This window comes from Hibiscus syriacus, unplaced genomic scaffold (assembly GCF_006381635.1).
Source record: "Hibiscus syriacus cultivar Baekdansim isolate YM2019G1 unplaced genomic scaffold, ASM638163v2 tig00113098_pilon, whole genome shotgun sequence".
Taxonomy (NCBI): Eukaryota; Viridiplantae; Streptophyta; class Magnoliopsida; order Malvales; family Malvaceae; genus Hibiscus; species Hibiscus syriacus.
The window spans coordinates 66259-85984 of NW_024063441.1; the positions used below are offsets into that span (position 1 = coordinate 66259).

Consider the following 19726-nt stretch of genomic DNA (forward strand, 5'->3'; position numbering starts at 1 on the left):
CTAAAAATGGACTTAGGACGTCGAAAAGCATTAGGATAGTTGTTCCTGGAAAACATCAATGGCTGATCAATGGCGGTCAACAGTCGGTCAACGACTAGTTAACACTCGATCCATGTCTGGCTCAGATCGACATGGCTCAGCTCAAATAGCTCAGCCTAGACCCGCCCAATCGGTTTAGGCTGGTTCAACAGTCAAAAGACCCCCTGGTGACAGACGACGCCTACGCGCAAGGAGCAGTGCGTACGGTGTGTGGGATGGCTCCGGTCGTTGGACAACAACTAAAATCTCTGGATTTGAATCACAAAGTTCAATGAGTCACTTGTTAGTGTCATTTCCCGGTGAAAAATATTGTAGGATAATTTTCATGAACTGTCGAAGCATCTCCTCGCTCACCCCACTCGACAGCGACGGTAGAGTCAACATCACCGATACCAATAGAAACATAAACTCAAGTTGGTTCACTTGGTGCAGGCGGTGAGACTCAACGATGGTTGGACGGTGACGAAACGACAAAAAACAACGGTGGACGCTTTATTTCCCGATGAGCGTTCAAATGACGATTCATGTTAGTTAAACGGTGACGTCCGACGGTTAGGGGCTAGATGGGTTTTGGTCGTTGGAGGTCACCGGTCACTCTGGTCAGGGCGGTGACAACACGACAATCGGACGACGGAGAATTAGGGAGGGTCGGTGGGAGTGGCTAGGGATTGAGGTTGGGAAATTTGGGGATTTTTGGGTGCTATCCCGAACTTAACCAATAACATATATATTTAATAAAAATATCTCAAATAGTACCCTAGCTTAAACGGTTAGGGCATGGGCTACCATCTTGGGGATAAGGGTTCCAAACCCCCAGCCAACAACTCTATTTTTTATTTTCAACAGACTATAAAAGTGGGAAAATTCAGGGTTAAGTTCCTAAACTTCCTACAGCTTCTAAATCAGGCTACAAGTTTCAAAAACATGTAATTTAGTCCCCCAAATTAGGCAATTAATTTATAATTTTAAATTGTTATTATTTATTTTAAAAAAAGGTTTTGAAAAAAATAATTATATTACTCAAAATATATAGTTTTGGTTTAAGTAATAAATTCATAATTTGAAATTCAAGTAACATACTTGGTTGCTTCGGTAGTTCAGGAAAATTGATTAGAATTGTGCAATATCTTCAAATAATCAACTCAAATGAGGATGAATCTCATAAATACGAGGAGTTTTAATCAACTAATATCACAAGTAGCATCACGAATGAGAAAATAATTTATTATAATTGGTAAAAAATTTACTAAATTTAATGAAGCAATAAATATTTACTAAATCTTGTACAATTCTTTTACGTTCTTCATTGACACCAACAGAATCCAAAACATATTTTTTTTACTCCACAACATTAACAACCAATAAAAACCAATGTTTACCATATTCATCATGCAAAGACAAATAAACTTATTAAAATTAGTTAAATTAAAAGTTATAAATAAATACATGTTAACAAACAACAAATGGCAATTATACTGTTCAACATTGCTACTATCAATAGGCATAAGTTCTTCTATCCTTCGAGAATGATATCATCGAATGTTCGTTTCTAATCTCATTTTGTTGGGATATAAATAATGTTCGAAGACTCTAGCTTGAGATAGATAAGGATTAGAATTTACTAAATTAAAAATCTCAAATTATGTGTTACATCCACCCATGAAAAATATTTTTACCTGAAATGACAAAGGCAAATACATTTTTTTTTGCATAGGCAAATACATTTTTTTTGCTTAGGTTTTTGGTTTATGTGCAAATCGTATAAATATGTATCGATGAATTATTACATTACAAAAAATAGTATATTAACAACTTTATTAATAATATAAAAAACTAGGTACTTAAATAAATTTCAAAATTAAATTATATTACCATGTCACATAACCATTTTCTTGGAAAAACACTTCAAGCATCATGAACTTCTAAAAAAATTCCTTGAGCAGTATAACAAATGTCGTACGTATTCTTCCAAGTAGCAATATTGAAACAAATTGTACGTTCTTCAAGCTTTAGATAAGACAAATGTTGTTTATATGTATCAGCAATCGAATAAGTTTCTTTAACAAAATTCGATTTCATGTCACTTATGTTATATTTATCCTGCAAAAAATTATTTAATATTTAATATAATATATTTAATATCTAGTTAGTGCCTATAATGATTTCATAAAGGTAAAATATTTAAGAAAAAATATTTAATAAATATTTATAAATTATTAAGTACAAATAATAACACAATTTTAGTAATTATAATGATTTCACAATGCTACTACCTCGTTTTGTTCATAACTTTTAATCTTTAATGCCTTTCCACTATCATGACATATATTGTATTCTCATTGGATATATATATATATATATATATATATATATATAATACTTAAATGTATTAATTTTAACCAAACAATTAATAAAAATATACAATAAAATATAATTTATACTTTCCGTTATGGTATTTTTATGGGTTCAAATTTTCTTTTTCATGGTCATATTCTTTGTCTTTAGATCACTAGTAGAATTTGGACATGCAAAAGACGACATAACATTCTTTTTATGTTGAGAATCTTTTCTCTTTGTTGGTGCATTGTGATTACTTGATTTTTTCCACATCTTTTATTATCCTTAGGGTTTTTCTTTAATGTGACTAATTGACTAGGAAGTTGATATTTGTCAAATTGAAAGTTAATAATCTCACTAGGAACTCTGGTGGACCATTAGTCGTTGACTTTACTCTATCTTCAAAACTAACATCAAGTTTTCTTTTATCACTAGGTTGCGATGGAGGAGAAAAATAACCAGGAGAAAATTTGATGAACGGAAAGTTACACACTTTTCTACTAGGACTATCAATTTTCTCCTTCAATGACACAATATTTAATTGTTCTTCCTCGTGAAATCCATTATCTAAATATTCATTGTTTAACGAATCATTATCTGAACATTTCTCTTTTGATCTATCCATCATGTAAATCTTCCTCATGAGGTCTATAATTCACTTATCCTTAAAATATTCTTCAAATAGACCACTTATGTGAATAAGTACCTTTTCAATATTTTTTATTGAATCAATCATGACATCTAACTTGTTCGTAAAATTATGAAGACTCATTGAGCTTTCCTCCTTATGTACAACTTCAACTCCTCTCTATATGAAAATAAAATAAATAATAATTTTGACTATAACCTTATATAAAATTTAAAGACCCAGTAAAAATCTACTAAATTAACAACACAAACATTAGATAAAGTATAAAAACAATTGTTAAAATTAATAAATGAAAATTAATTTTTTTATGATGAGAAATTTAACATATTAATCAAAACGCTAAACATACACAACTCGTTCAATTAATAACAATGAATGTACCTCAATATTGATATTTTCTGAATTCATGTCAAGATACCTCTTGCACTCCATTCTTGCTTGTTTTGGAAGAGTTAAATTGAGATCTATTGACTAGTTCAAATAGTTATAAAATCAAAGTTAAAGTTAATTTGATCAAAATCAATACTAAATAAAAAAAACAATAATAAAAAATAAATATCAAATTAAAATTAAACATCAAAATTAATATATCAATAATAAATATTAAAATTTTAAGATTCAAATGATCAAAATTAATATTAAGTTAATGTTAAGCATCAAATTGTCAATATTAATTATAACAATTAACATAAAATGATATGAAATTAGTGCTAATTAAAAATTAATGAATAAAACAAAGTATTAATATTATTGTTAATTAAAATTAAAAAACAAATTTAAAATTAATTATCAAAATTAAAATAAAGTCAAATTTTTTATTAAGGATTTAAGGGAAAGTATGGAGTTTTACATGAAATTTAACCATTAAAATTAAAACATAAGTATGGGGCTTTCATGTAATTTAGTAATGTATATCAAAATCCATACGTCTAAGTCTAAAATATAATCAGGTGAAAATATGGGAGTTTTCATTAAATTTTACTATACGAATTCAAACAAAATTAAGGGGACTTCGAATGTAATTTGACCAAACAAATTAAAACTTAAAGCATTTGGGTTTTACCCAAATCAAGGCCGACGATAACGAATAGGATTTTCACACAGTTTGGTTTCCGATAAATGAGCAGCGGTGCTCGAGTTCGATTGGGTTGGGTGGGCCGCGGTCTCAGATGGTTTTCCGATTATCTACGTGTGTTCAAAACAAAGGAACACGATCAGGTGGCGGTCGATGCAAACAACAATAATTTCCTTCGCGACAGTCGGTTTTGGGTGACGGCAATGGATCCGGGCAACGTTGAGCGACAAGCAAGACTTGTTTCCTCTTTGCGTGACTCTCCGGCAGCACGAATATTGTATAAAATGATTTACCGGCGAGACGTGGTAGTCGCCGGCGATGATTGTTGATTAATTTGGGATGAACTTGATATTTATATAGGTTAGAAATTTTAATTCCAAACGAATTAAATTACTCAAATGAATTAATATTTTTAATAAAAAATTATAATTTAATTATAATCCAATTTAATTTAAAATTAAATTTTAAATAAATCATTATACTTTTTAGTATTTAATAATAAGGACGATTTTATTAGTGATTTCTTTTGGTGTATCGTTTTAGTGGTGTGTTGCGGTATGCGAGGTCCATTTTGTTGAAAGTATTCAAAAATTTTAATATTTTGTAAATATTTAGTTTTTAATAATTATATATTTGAAGTTTAATATAATTTAACATTTTATTTTTTAAATATTATTAATCTAATGTAAGGTTAATTCTTCTAGAAATATATTTAAGGAATAGTGAACTTAGGGTGACGAGAGATAGTTGATACATATTTTAATATTTTCTAATAACTTATAATTTATAATTTTATATAATACTTTTAAACTTTTTAATATTATTTTTAATTTTTAATATTTTCAAAAGCAATAGACTTTTTAAATTCCTAATTTCTTTTACTTAAAAATTAAATAAATTTTTGAACTCTTAATTAAATTCAATTATGCTCTTGAACTCGATTAAAAAAATAAATATAAACCCTTCGCTACATCAACATTTTCATGAATACTATAACATTAATATAATATATTGTTACATTATCACAATTTTTTTATTAAGTTAAGATGATTATAAAGTAGTATTTATTATAAATACTCTCAACTATTTAATAATGAGTGCTTAGCAGTCGTTAGTGCTCGAACCTATAATATCTAAGAACAACAACAATTCTGTTAACCATTGAGGTAAGTTGTTCATGAACATTATTACAATTAACCGCTACATTAATACCGTAGCGATCTATGTATGTTAAAGAGTGAAATTAATGTAATCAATTGAGTTTAAAGATAAAATTGTTATAACTAAAAAATAAGAATGAAATTATTGATTAAAATTTATTATACTAAAAAAATTACTCCTTAACTCTTTAATTTATTTTATCAAACCAAATTTAGATAAAATTTAATTTCTCTTTTTAGAGAAAATCGAGTTTTAATTTATTTAATTTTTATAAAACGTTAAATAAATTAAATGTTTAAAAATATATTTAAATATATAAATAAAATGTCTCATAATGAATAAATAGGTATTTTATTTAAAAATTACTGAAAATATTAAAAAAAACACCAATTTAACATTCTTTATTGGATATGTATCGAACTAGTATCATTTCTGATAGTATAAGGGGGAGGCATTTCACGGAACGCTCCTTGCTGATATGAGGGAAGGCACATTGCAGAGGCACCTTCATGGGTTTATGTTGATTTGGCGCCATGGTGGAAGACAAGTTTCAGGGGATGCGCCTTTGAAGGCTCGTTTTGGGGCACACACCTTTTAATATCGGTTTAGGGTTATGGTTTAACAATTTAGAGAGTTAGGTTAAAGTGATTTAGGGTTAGGGTTTTATGTTAAAATGGTTTAGGGTTTTTTTAGAGTAAAGTGGTTTAAGTTTTTTGTTTAAATGGTTTATGATTTGTTTAAAATTAAAATCTTGATCTTAGGAAATAATCCCTAAACTAAAAATAATGAATCTTAAACATTATATTGCAAATATATATAAGAGAAAGCCACATCTTGTAAAATAAAAGAAAATAAAATCACATTAATTGAAAGTACAAGAAAATAAAATCACATAAATTGAAATATTAGAAAATAAAATTACATAAGTAATGGTCAACGGTTAATTGATGATAAAAGAGCTGGACATTTTATCTATTGTGGCCTAGGTTACACTGCCCACATCTTTTATTTTTGTTTGACATCTCTCGAATATCCATATCACAATGAATTTGAGTGGATTTTGGACGACCTGACTCCCTTAATAACAACAGATTTGGTATAATTGTAAGCCAAGTTTGAATCTCATTTGAGTTTTTTTCATTACCTATGTGGAAAACTTAAATTCATATACATTGAATACTTGCGAAAGTTGGTATACGAGATCAACATAACTTTTATAGTCTAAATGAGAATTTGAGCAAGATGCTATGACATGATAGCATGTATACTTCAGAGCTTGAAAAACCCCACAATCACACCACCTTTCTTGTAGATTAACTCTGAAAGAGTTCGATTCAATCCCTTAAAGAGGTCGTGATATTTTTGTGACATGAAATTATTCACAGGTGCAAGAATAAATTGTTACCAACATTCCATTTGATGCTGCAACTTTTTTTTTGTAGATTTGCTACTAATCTTGGGTGATAAACATGACCGTTTTGCATCCAAGTAAGAGCTTGTCCTTCGAGCTTGGCAAAAAGATGACCAAAAAAAAGTAGCTCATTTTAACCAAAGCATAGGGATGGCAAAAAAACCTGAACTCGATGGGGAAAACCGAAAACCAAATTAAATGGGTCGGGTTCGGTGATGATAAACGGGGACGGGTTTGGTAATCCCCGCCCCGATTACCCGATTACCCGGCCTCATACCCGGCTCGATAAATATTAAAAATAAATATTATATATATATAATATTAATAAATTTAATTTAAATTAAAATATATATATAATATTTATATATTTAATTAAAATATATATATACCTGGCCCGATACCCGGCCCGATACCCGTTTAAATAATTGTTTATGCTAAACGGGGATACCCGTTTCCCCGCGATTTCCCCCGATTACTCTATGGGGATCTCCGTTTAAATTCCCGCGGTTTTTTAAGCGGGGATGGGTACGGGTTTTTTAAACGGGGACGAGGAACTCGGCCCGTTGCCATCCCTACCGAAGCAGTTATAGGTAAATGACACCCTCCTTTAAGGTTGAATTGATATCCTCAGGCAAGTTGGTTATCATATGACCATATCAATAACCATCATCGTATGCATTTATCAACATTTCTTTGTTGATGATTCTGATGTAATTGTATCCTTGCTCATTTTTTCCTTACAACTCTTGAAGCATAAACTCAAACCTTTGAGGTTAAAGTTCATAACCTAAGCCATATGTACTAGTTAGTGTGAACTAGAAATAAATAAAATAAAAATGATTGTGAAATGAAATTGAAAAAAATAACATACCCGTGCGTATAAGTAATTGGAATTTATCATTCTTCTTATATTTTTTGTGGTAGTTTACAACAATATGTCGGATACAACAACAATATTTTAATCCTCTTAATCAGTAGACTCGTCAGAAGTAATATTCAGTTCTTCAATTCTCCATGTTTTTTCTTGTTGTCGTTCACATACAAATTAGAACAATGCTTCTGGGTCTCCATCATCTACCTCTGTTTCTTCATCATTTTTCTTAGTTGGTGGAATACTCGAACTAGAAACAACATCCTCAACCATAAGATCAAGGTCGAGATAAGCAAACTCTACAAATAAATCAACATTAGATATAGAATGATAGTAGTATGTCTCAATCATAAAAGCAAGATCGACATAATCACATAGATGAAACCTCGAGCATGATAGTGGTAATTTATAATATAATAAAGATATTCTTCTATTGCTTATGAGTTAAACCTTTATTTCTATTTTCAACTTCAACTTGTCAAGTTGAATGTTGTTTATAAGATATGCTTAAAGATTTGCAATCATAATAAACAGTCGTAAGAATAATTGTCATGTTAGCGAAAATCTCAAACTTTAAAAGTGAAAGATTCAATTTTTTTATGTTTCTTTGCTTCAACTGAGTAAAATAAGATTCACGTCACACATATTATAGACCCTTAGGAAGCACTTCCTATAGGATGAGCCTTCATTGAATTTTGGGTTATGTTTTTCATTAACAATTAATAGGAATTAGAAACATAATATAAAAAAACTTAAAATAAAAATATAACACAAAAAAAAGGTTTATGAGTACATAACATTAAATGAAAAATTATAAAAAAATAAAAAACATAATTCAAGTAAGTTTATAAAAAAACCACATAACATTAAATAAAAACATTATAATTAAATTCTAACGATATCTCTTTCTTGAATGTGTTCCACATGGCGGTGATTGTCTATTTCGATGAGGGTTTCTTCTTTTAGGTTGGTATTCCTCTTCACTCTCTTCATCTTCATCATCATCATCATCGACACCAGGAACACTTTCTTGATTAGGCATGGATGAAGCTGAATGACCTATATAAAATAGCAAGCCTCGAGGCGTATCGTTAACTATCACACAACTCAATGAGAATTGCAAAGATTATGAAAAAACTGACATTGATGTCTACGATCCATATTAAGGTTGAGGTGTTTATGGTGGAGCACCACTTGCCAAATAAGTAGCATATGAAGGAAATGTTGGATCAATAGACATAGGCGTATAATATCTTCCAAAGGGTGTCATAAAACCTTGCAGACTCAGTATGTAACCCTGTGGGCTAGAAATATAACCCGGTGCCAGTGGTATCTGAAGGTGTTGCGGTGGCATCTGAATAGACGGTGTAGCCCATGTAAACTGTCGGGCTTAGGATGTAACCCAGTGGCGATGGTGGATGTTGTGATGGTTCCAGTGCTGTAGTTGAGGATGAGCAAGAAGTTCCTACTCTTTGTCCACGAGTCGGAGGATGATGATATTGTGAAGGTGGACATTTTCTCGACGACAATGAATTTTCCTACCTCGTGCTTCCGTAGAAAGTATGAACGGCTTCTCGTTCATGTTGAACGACTGAATATAGTCTTTCGTAATTGAAAAACCATTTTCGTGCATATATTACCGAGGGGGCATTCGTTGATACTGATCCTCCAACATTATTATACAGTCTCTGTGTTTCACCACCCAATTAACATCTTTTTTGCCTTGTCTATCAATGTTATGCATATTGTTGAGATTCATAGGTGTTCCAGGAATATATTGTGTGAAACCAAATTGACAAAGCACACGGTCAATCGAATGCCACTTAACAATAGTATAACATATAAGAGGCACAACCGCCACCCATACATCTAATATCCCACTCAAGTGAGGTGTTATGCAAGCCCTTATTTCATCGAACAAATAAGGAGCACATTCGAACTAAAACAAAATATATATTTCTTATCAAAATAATATTATAATTATATGACGATAATTAAATAAAATATTAAAATTTAAAAACGTACCTTTAAACCAATTTTTTATCAATGAGTAATCGGATATCTTCTAATTCATCAGGGACATCACAATGATTTTTTTATGTTAATAATCACCTATTTAATATAAAAATATATTTCATCATATACTCAAAAAATTATTTATAAACGGACTCAATATTAAAATTACCTTAATAATAATGAGAAGACAAATGGCTCATTCACGACCAGACATAAAAAGGACATGCGATACCAAGCTCATGATCGGAGAAGAAGAAGCAACCGCCAATAACAATTTTACTATAATTCGTTGCCCAACACATTTTTCTAAACAGAAATGCCAAAACTGCAAAGCCCCAACTCAATCTGCTGACTACTTCAAAATTAGTGAGGTGACTACTTCAAAATATATTTCATCATATACTCAAAAAATTATTTATAAACGGACTCAATATTAAAATTACCTTAATAATAATGAGAAGACAAATGGCTCATTCACGACCAGACATAAAAAGGACATGTGATACCAAGCTCATGATTGGAGAAGAAGAAACAACCGCCAATAACAATTTTACTATAATTCGTTGCCCAACACATTTTTCTAAACAGAAATGCCAAAACTGCAAAGCCCCAACTCAATCTGCTGACTACTTCAAAATTAGTGAGGTGACGCAACCACATACAATGAACTTGGTTGTGAGATTTATCGGGCATCAAGATCCCTCCTATAATTCATAATATGTATGCCCAGGCAAATGATTTTGCCTCTTCATCGGAACAATTGTCATTCAAATCTTGAAAATTGGATTTCAACCATGCTAACTATATTCGGCAATCGTTGAACTCAGTCGGGGAAGCTCCAAGATACTTCGAGCACAACGTATGCCAATCACCATTTGCACACAACAAATAACAGTTCCATTTACCAAAAGCCTTAAATTCATTGAAACATCCTCCAGGATAATAATGCACTCTCCACATGGAAGATGAAATATATATGTATATAATCTCCACCTCTCAATTAGTGTAGAAATAAGTGTGAGTTCAAGTTTACAACACCCCACAATTTTAGCTATGTAACCAAATCCAGCCTCAGATAAATACCTCTAGATACGACGCGGTATGTTCATCTTAGTGTTACGAATAAACAATTCTAATAAACAACCATTTCCCTAATTAATAAATATTCTACGAATTAAAATTTTAAATAATACTAAAAAATTAAATTAATAAAATATTCAAAAAAAATTAAAATAATACAATTTAATATTGTTACCGTATCTATAAAATGACTTGAGATATGATTTGCATCTAATCACATCATCTCACCTTTCATTTTATAACCATAAGAAATAAATATAATAAAAATGTAAATTAAAATTTTTACCTTCTAAATATTTTTACAAACTTTACTTAAAGGAAAATCTAATAAGAAAAATGAGAGAAAAATGTTTTTTGATGTGATTTGTTTGAAGGTGAAGAAGGACTTATATAAGGGAGGGGAGGGGTTTAAGCGGGAATAATGGGCAGGAGCAACTGGCGGGGCGGAAGGCGCCCCTTGTAACGTGCCTTTCAATGTGGCGTGAAAATCCCGTAAAAGTGTGTTCCTAAAATGTACATTCTCATGTGACGCCAACTAAATTGAAAAGCACACTCAATGCAACGTATGTTTCACATAACGTACCTCTCCTATTTTATCGGAAAGAGTATTAGTTTGATACATATTTGATAAAGGATTCTAAATTTATATTTTTAATATTTTCAGTGATTTTAACGTAAAATTACCGAATAAGTAGAAGAAAACAAAAGATGATTCTCTTACCATTGAGTTGATTTGATATGATTAGAATTTATACGATAAATTAAATATAAAATATGTCCACTATTAATTAAATAAGAAAAAGTAGAATGATCCCATAAAAAATAGACAATTTTTAAAGAAACCCATCTAGAACATAAAGTTGTGAGGTATATACAATGACAAATAATAGAATATACTATGATGATATAAATAAGATCCAATTATTTAAAAGGAAAAAACATACATGTGGAGGTGTTGGTGGCCAAATTGGTGGAGATGAAAGCTTTAAAAAAGGTATATATAATGCACATTACTTAAAAAACAAACCCATCAATTATTTATGAAGATCAAGGTACCCATGTCTTTTGATTTCTTGGTCTCTCCCTCTTTCTATCATTATGTAATCATTTATATTTTCTACGAATTTCATAGGGCTTGTTAGTTGTGATCTAAAGATATCTCTGGCATTCCCTTGGAAATCAATAAGCTCAAATTTGTGTCTCTCTTTCATGGGCATTTCTTTGATTCCTTGAATCATTTCAGAAGAGTTTCCAAAATCAATTTTTTTGTGGGTAAGCCCCTCTTTTTCTTTTAATTGTATTCATATTTATGTATTTTCTATTTGGGTTCATGCGTTTATATCTTCAAGTCCAGTTGAATATCCCTTTCTCGTCTGGGTTTTACTGGTTTATGTGTATGATACAGCAAGGTTTTATCTTTGTATTCAATGATTAATATGTTGTGGATCTGCTTTGCCTGTTTTACATATTTTTTGCTTTCCTTTATTGTTAGAGTTTAAACGAGTTAAATGTGATTTTAACAAATTTGTATATGTTTGACATGTAAATATGGTTCTTTTGTTTTATTTTAATTTTTATTTTGCATTCAACAAATGTATTTATGACAATCAAACAGGGCCGGATTTTTAATAGTTGGAATCAGAAAAATGTATTTGATGATATATACAGAGATTGAAAAATGAAAATCATAACACAGTTCGATTATCTATGTTAGATTGTCCCTGGTAGAAGCTATTTGAATCATGGGAAATTTGACTTTATAAACTTCATTATTTCAATTTAATTAGATGTTAGGAAAACACAACTGTTTTGGCTGGTTAGAGCCTTTCTGCTATTCGTGCCTGTAATTGTCAAGGGAAACATCGTTGTTTTTCGAATGTTGGAAAAGTGTGTATCATCAGAACAGAATAGAATTTTAGTATGCAGTGTCTGTGACTGTCGAAAATTTGTGAGTTTTTTTTTTGTTTCATCATGAAGGTTCAGGGGATGGAAGAGATGCATAAAACTGACAATCATATGACATCAGCTGCTGCCTTTGTGGAAGGGGGAATCCAGGATGCCTGTAATGATGCTTGCAGCATATGCCTCGAGGAGTTTTCTGGAAACGATCCTTCAACAGTAAGGCCTAGGACAACAAATTCATTTTTCTATTAACCCCTTCTGTTTGGTGATATGGATTTCATGCACTATTTCCCTTGACTAGCATTGTGTAGAAGTATCTCAATACAAATTCTTTTCTACCTTTACTTGTAGGTGACTAATTGCAAGCATGGGTTTCACCTCCAATGCATTCTTGAATGGTATGTTTCGTGTAAATCTCAAAATGATTATATTTCCATTCTAGTGGAATTAATTGTTTGTGTAGAACTCCTTACTGTTGCCAATGTTTTTTGCCCCTTTTTTAGATTCAGTATGTGTTTTTTATACCACAATTTGGTTCTCCCCTGTACATTGACTGTCAGTGAAGTGTTTAAGACATTGATCAAATAGTTCAATGAGAGAGAGGTGATTGGAAGTGTACAAAGGGTAAGGTGTCATATGTGACCAGAAAAGAAATAAAAGAGCAACCTCTAGAAAGGCTAAACATGGCCAAATTAGTGCTTTGTACACGAGACATTAAACATCCGGCTTTTATGTCACGGGTCTGTATCTACTTGGAAAGATACGTATTTGACCTAATTATATGGTATGTTTACATGATTGGATCATGCATTTGATTATGTCTCAACTATATGATGCATCTGATTTTGACAGTTCTATATGATGTATTTCATTAGTTCCATGTTTTTATCCTTTGATAACAGCAATGATGGTTAAATTTATCTAGTTATGTTCTGATAGTTAATAACTTACAATCTCATAACCCTTGTATTTATATTTTTTCCCCTTTCCTTAGTTTACGTTGTAATTGCTGAAGATAACATTCTCGTTTCGTAAAAATAAGTGCCTCAATTCACATTAAACTCTCTTGCTTGTGCCTGCAACAAATTTTCTTATTTGATTGGTGACATTATTTTAATATTTAAGTTGTCTTGAATTTTGGAAGCATACATTATTGAAAGGAAGAAATCACAGAATAAAGCTCAAGCTTAACACAAGTTCCTTTTTCCCCAATAAATTTAGGTGCCAGAGAAGTTCGCAATGCCCCATGTGCTGGCAAGCCATTAGCTTGAAGGACCCTGCAAGGTTTTCTTATTTATCCACACATTTGCACTTTGAATATATTCACATCTTAACACCTGTGGAGTTAGCTAATAATGTGTCAACCGTTACAGTCAAGAATTGCTTCAAGCAGTCGAAAGGGAAAGAAGCTTTAGGGATACCCCATCAAGAAATACCACAATATTTCACCATCCCACCCTTGGTGATTTTGAATTGCAACATGTATGCTGCCTACAAGTCCTTGTCTGAAACTTTTGTTTACTTCTATTCTGCAATAAACTTTTTACGCCATTCATTCATCCAATAGAATATATACAATTTTCAATTTGTTTTGCAGTTACCAGTTGGTATGAATGATCCTGAACTTGAAGAGCATATAATACAGCACTTGGCTGCCGCCACTGCTATGGGAAGGGCCCACCACGCTGGTCGGAGGGAGGGACATAGAAGATCATCACCTCATAGTCGTCCACACTTCTTGGTGTTCTCCACTCATCCTGGTGCAGAGGATTCTGGTTCTGGATCGTTGCCACTTACACAGGTAGCAGGGGAAACCAGTACAGCTGCAGTCACTGTTGCTAATCCATCTACTCCACTATTGTCCGGAGGAGATGAGTTATCCCAACGGATATCACCATTTCCTTCTAGTCAAAATACATCTGCATCTGGATCCACTGTCAATCCAGTAAACAGACGAGGATTTTCCTTTAATAATCGGTATTTCATTATCTTTTTTCATGCTTTTAAATACTCAATGTATGATCTATCTAGTATTTTTATTTTCTTTGCAGCAGCACTTCCTATTAATTTTCTAATCATGTATGTATTATCTTGTTGATTATTTGTCTTTCTCCATAGATGCACTTGCAGTAATTCCTCATTGACAAATCAGGAGAGAACCAGACCATCAGAGTTGCAATCATTTTCAGAGTCTTTAAAATCCAGAATTAATTCAGTGTCCTTGAGGTATAACGCGAACTTAATACATATTTTTCCTCTTATGTTACTAATTTGACGTTAAAACATGTGGAATTAAAGGTACAAGGAATCAATCTCAAAGAGTACTAGAGGTTTGAAGGAGAGGTGGTTCTCACGCAACCCTTCTATGCCTGATGGCGAGAATGAAGCTCGGAGAGAAGCGAGTGCAGGAATTGCTAGTGTGTCTCGAATGATGGAACATCCTGAGACTGATGAAAATAGCAGACAAAAACAACATTCTATGTTACATCATTTTGGCAGATCCTCCGATACAGAGCTAAGAAACCGAGATAACCCTTTAAGTATTAGCTCTTCACCTTCACCTGCTTCGCATGCTGGAAGTTTCCTTTCTAATTAAGTTATGAGAAGTTATTTTGGCAAATGGGATCTACCCCAGAATTTCGTCTTTGTAGGTGAGTCAGCTCAGCATGTTTGGTTTGAATTCATCTTTCGCCTTTATATAAGCACTAGAACTCAGCAATAGAGAACAATGACTTTCCATCCTCCTTTATTCTTACTGTCCAGTTTTAGCGAGTACAGAGCCATAGACCACACATGGTGAAATCTGCTGCATCGACCTAACCTGTAGCATCTTATTCCATCACATAACAATCAATCTCTGAAAGATTTACTCTGCTCTACTTTAGCTTTAATCTTTCTAAACAAGCTTTTTTCTATGTTCTCAGGTTGTCCATCTCGTTTCTCCAAAAATGGCATGCTGCCTTTGCATTTCAGGCCAGCTGATTTGGCATATACGGATGGATAAATTCATGGTGGTTAAATAAGCCCACAAGAAGTCTGAGAAAGAGCTTTCATTTGGTCACAAACCTATATATATATATATATATTATACAAAGATAATGTATGGGGTTTGCTTCTAGGGACTGTATTTGCTACATTTGTGTTGATTCACTATGGTTCCAAAACCTTTTATATTTTCTTGTTAAAGTCATGCATGGTCCTCATACGGATTATAAGCAGGATCTTATATGGGATACTATCAAATTGAAAAATCTCTTTCATTTAACAACTAAAAGCAAGTGTTTGATAATATATTGGTTTTATGAATTACAGGCAAAATGAGAGGATATGAAATCAAAATGACAAATATAGAAAAACCCTACATAAACGATGATTTCAGTAACTGTCGAACTATAATTCGTGGTTTGTGAGAATATTGTTAAAATGCCAACCCAAGAATACTAGAAATACTCTTTATTTCTCTGCAGTATAAAATTATACAACCAATGTATTTATACAATAACTAGACATCTAACTAACTTGTAAACTAACCAAAACCAACTAACTAATTCTCTAACTGTACAAACAGAAATAATCTCATACAACCGTTCTCTACACTCCCCCTCAAGTTGAGGGATTAAAACATTTTTCATCCCCAACTTGCCCACCAAATAGTTGTGTTGTTGTATTACAAGTGCTTTAGTTAAAATATTAGCAAGTTTTTCCGCAGATGATACATACTCAACTTTGATTATTCCTTCTTGTATCTTTTCTCTAACAAAATGGCAATCTATATCAATGTGGTTAGTCCGTTCATGAAATACTGGATTTCCAGAAATTTGTAAGGCTACTTTGCTATCACTGTACAACTTTGATGGCCTCAAAATATCAGATTGTAGTTCCTTCAAAATGCCATTTAACCATACTATTTCAGTTGCAACCATTGCCATACTTCGATATTCAGCTTCTGCTGATGATTTTGCCACTGTATTATGTTTCTTTGATTTCCAGGATATCAAAGAATCACCTAACTTTATGCAAAAACTAGTAACTGATTTTCGTGACATAGGGCATGAAGCCCAGTCTGAAGCACAATATGCTGACAACTGACTCTTTCCTGTTTTCTTCAACAAAATCCCATGTCCTGGTTCCTTCTTCAAATACCTGACAATTCTCAATGCAGCCTCTAAATGTGTTTTCTTCGGTTGTTGCATAAACTGACTGAGATGATGAACTGCAAATATAATATCTGGTCGAGTATGTGTTAAGTATATTAGTCTTCCAATTAACCTTTGAAAAGTTGACTTTTCTTCAACCAGTACTTCATCTTCCTTTTGCTGCAAATGTTCATCATATTTTGTGGAGGTAAGTTTCAAATTTTGCTCTAAAGGAGTCAAGGTTGTTTAACTCCTTTAAGACCAGTCTCCTTTAGCAATTATAAAGCATATTTCCTTTGATTCAACACAATTCCTTCTTTTGACCTTAAGACCTCAAGTCCTAAGAAATATTTCAATTCTCCTAAATCTTTCATCTTAAAACTGTAATTTAGCATGTCTTTCAACTCATTGATCAAGGCTAAATCATTTCCAGTTAATAGGAGATCATCTACATTAATGAGTATTACCACCGATCTTTCACCCTCTTTTTTTGTGAACATCGAGTAATCAAACTTACTCTGCTGATATCCTGCTGCTACCAATGCTTCAGTAAGCTTCGAATTCCACTGTCATGAAGCTTGCTTCAAACCATAGAGAGATTTTTGCAGCCGACAGACCATATTCTTCCCCTGGTTGCTAAAACCTTCAGGCAGCTTCATGTATATTTCCTCAATGATATCACATTGAAGAAAAGTGTTATGCACGTCCATTTGAAAAAGAGGCCAGTCACTCATAGCAGCAAGAGCAAGAACAGTCTTAACAGTGACTAATTTTGCTACAGGAGGGAATGTTTCAACAAAATCAATACCCTCCTTTTGATTGTAACCTTTAGCCACAAGACGTGTTTTAAAACGCTCAACTGTACCATCAACTCTATATTTGACACGAAAAACCTATTTACAACCAATGTGAGTCGCTTCTTGAGGAAAAGGCACTACATACCAAGTACCATTGAATTCTAAGGCTTGAATTTCCTCTTGCATGGCCTTAATCTAACCCAGGTTAGAAATAACTTTAGAATAGGACTGTTGTTCAGTAATGGATGAAGTGGTAGCAAGAAAATGTTGTGTATGAACGGATAAATGATCATAAGAAACATTATGAATAAGAGGGTACTTACAAGTGGAAAAACAATAAGAAGACTGATTGGAACACACATAATCTTGTAGCCATGTAGGAGGTCTAGATGCTCGAGAAGACTTACGCAATGGATGAGCAGAAGGTTCTGATGATTCGGGTAAAACTGGTGAAGATGGATCATCAGGAGATATAGACGGTTGAGATACAACCAAGAATTCATCATCATCCTTATAAGTTTGAGCAGGAAAAAAGGAATAGACTGTTGAGGAAAACTGAAAGGAAAAACAGATTCATGGAAAACAACATCACGATTGACAAAAAAGACTTTTTTTTCAAGATCAAATAAAAGGTAGCCTTTTTGAGTAGAGGAATAACCAAGAAATACAGAAGGAATGGCTCGTGAAGCGAACTCATCAGTTAAATGTGTCTGAGTGGCATAGGTAAGACATCCAAACACACAAATGTGAGATAAGGAAGGGAGTTTTTTATACAGCAATTCAAAATGAGTTAGCCAAGATAAAACAGAGGAGTGTAATCTATTTATCAGATAACATGCAACAATAACACATTCACCCTAAAATTTCAAAGGAACTTTAGAATGAAACCGTAGAGCACGAGTAACCTCAAGTAAATGCCTATGCTTACGCTCAGCTACCCCATTTTGCTGAGGAGTACAAACATAACTCGATTGATGAATTATGCCTAGAGAAGAAAAAAAAGGGAACAAACCGAATTGAAGAATTCAGACCCATTGTCACTACAAATTATTTTAACAGAAGTAGAGAATTTATTGTTAATCATCAGGAACAAAGCTTTTAAATGAATAACAATGTCACTTTTAAGTCGTAATAAAAACACCCAAGTCATACGACTAAAATCATCGACAATCGTAAGAAAATAACGATGTCCACTATGAGTAGAAATTCCGTAGGGACCCCAAAGATCAATATGAAGTAATTGAAAGGATGTTCGGTTCTAGAGGTACTTAAAGGAAATGGAAAACATGTTTATCTATCCATAGGACATACTGAACAATGTTACACATTATTAGGATTAAACTTAACAGACTGAAGAACAGACAACTTGTGGATTTTATTAATGACAGCATGCCAAAGTTCAGTAACAATAGGAGAATGATGATTTATAGACTTCCAAACAGAAGAATTTGAAAATGAAGAAACATGAATAGAAGATGAAGTCAAATCGAGGATGCAAAAGAAGACTCGAGCAAGTAAAGACCTCCACGTTCCTTACCAATCCCCTTGATCTTTCCACTGGAGATGTCCTGCAGGATACAGAATGCAGGATAAAACGAAACAACACATTGAAGCTCATTGGTTAGTTTAGTGATAGATAAAAGGTTACTTTTAAAGTCAGGGACAAATAAAACATTATGAATGATGTGGTCTTTGCTAAGGATGTAGGAGCCAGTATGAGTAATGAGGGTTTTTTTACCATTAGGAAGATGAACAAATCTATTTTAACCGAGGACTCAGAAGCTGGAGCTTGATGCAACAAACTCAATATCTAGTTGTACTGTTCTTGAGTAAACACGGGAGCAGTAGACATATGAGGAGCAGAAGGAGGAACATGATATTCAAGTTTACCAGTAAAAGCAGCTGAATCATCTTTCTTCCTATCAAATTTGAAATTAGCAGGAAAACCTATAAATCTGTAACACTGGTCCTTTTTGTGACCTTTAATTTTACAAGGGTCACAAGTTCCATTGAATCGGCGTTGACCCATATTGCCAGGAGATGTAGAAGAATTAGAATAAAAACGGTAGAATCATGGGTCGAAGATATAACAGTAGAATGAGACCGCTAAGACTCTTCTTGAACCAGCATCGAGTAAGCCTGATTGACATTTGGTAACGGCTGCATCAGGAGGATTTGGGTACGCATAGCAGAATATGATTCATTCAAACCCATTATGAATTGGAATAAGCGTTGTTGAAGAGCATTAGCAT

The 19726-nt window shown here is 32.6% G+C and overlaps 1 protein-coding gene across 2 annotated transcripts; it reads left to right on the forward strand.

The window, feature by feature from the left end:
* Nucleotides 1–11743: 11743 nt before the first annotated feature.
* Nucleotides 11744–15755, forward strand: LOC120185358 (E3 ubiquitin-protein ligase RHF2A-like). 2 transcript variants are annotated; one of them, XM_039189603.1, is made up of 9 exons: nt 11744–11911; nt 12617–12757; nt 12893–12939; nt 13763–13825; nt 13915–14023; nt 14139–14518; nt 14660–14767; nt 14840–15192; nt 15466–15755. In XM_039189603.1, exons 2-8 carry the CDS (start codon nt 12626–12628, stop codon nt 15135–15137), a joined length of 1137 nt encoding a protein of 378 aa, XP_039045534.1. In that variant the 5' UTR covers nt 11744–11911; nt 12617–12625; the 3' UTR covers nt 15138–15192; nt 15466–15755. The 2 variants fall into 2 exon arrangements, with proteins under 2 accessions (XP_039045534.1, XP_039045533.1); XM_039189602.1 differs by lacking the exon at nt 11744–11911 and having other exon boundaries at nt 12611–12757.
* The last annotated feature ends 3971 nt before the right edge of the window (nt 15756–19726 follow it).

What these genes read in the sequence shown, in the direction of transcription:
- LOC120185358 (XM_039189602.1), top strand. Translation starts at nt 12,611, where the DNA reads ATGAAGGTTCAGGGGATGGAAGAGATGCATAAAACTGACAATCATATG. An exon ending in CTGGAAACGATCCTTCAACA is followed by an intron (nt 12,758 to 12,892) that starts GTAAGGCCTAGG and finishes CTTTACTTGTAG; the next exon opens with GTGACTAATTGCAAGCATGG. An exon ending in ATTAATTCAGTGTCCTTGAG is followed by an intron (nt 14,768 to 14,839) that starts GTATAACGCGAA and finishes GTGGAATTAAAG; the next exon opens with GTACAAGGAATCAATCTCAA.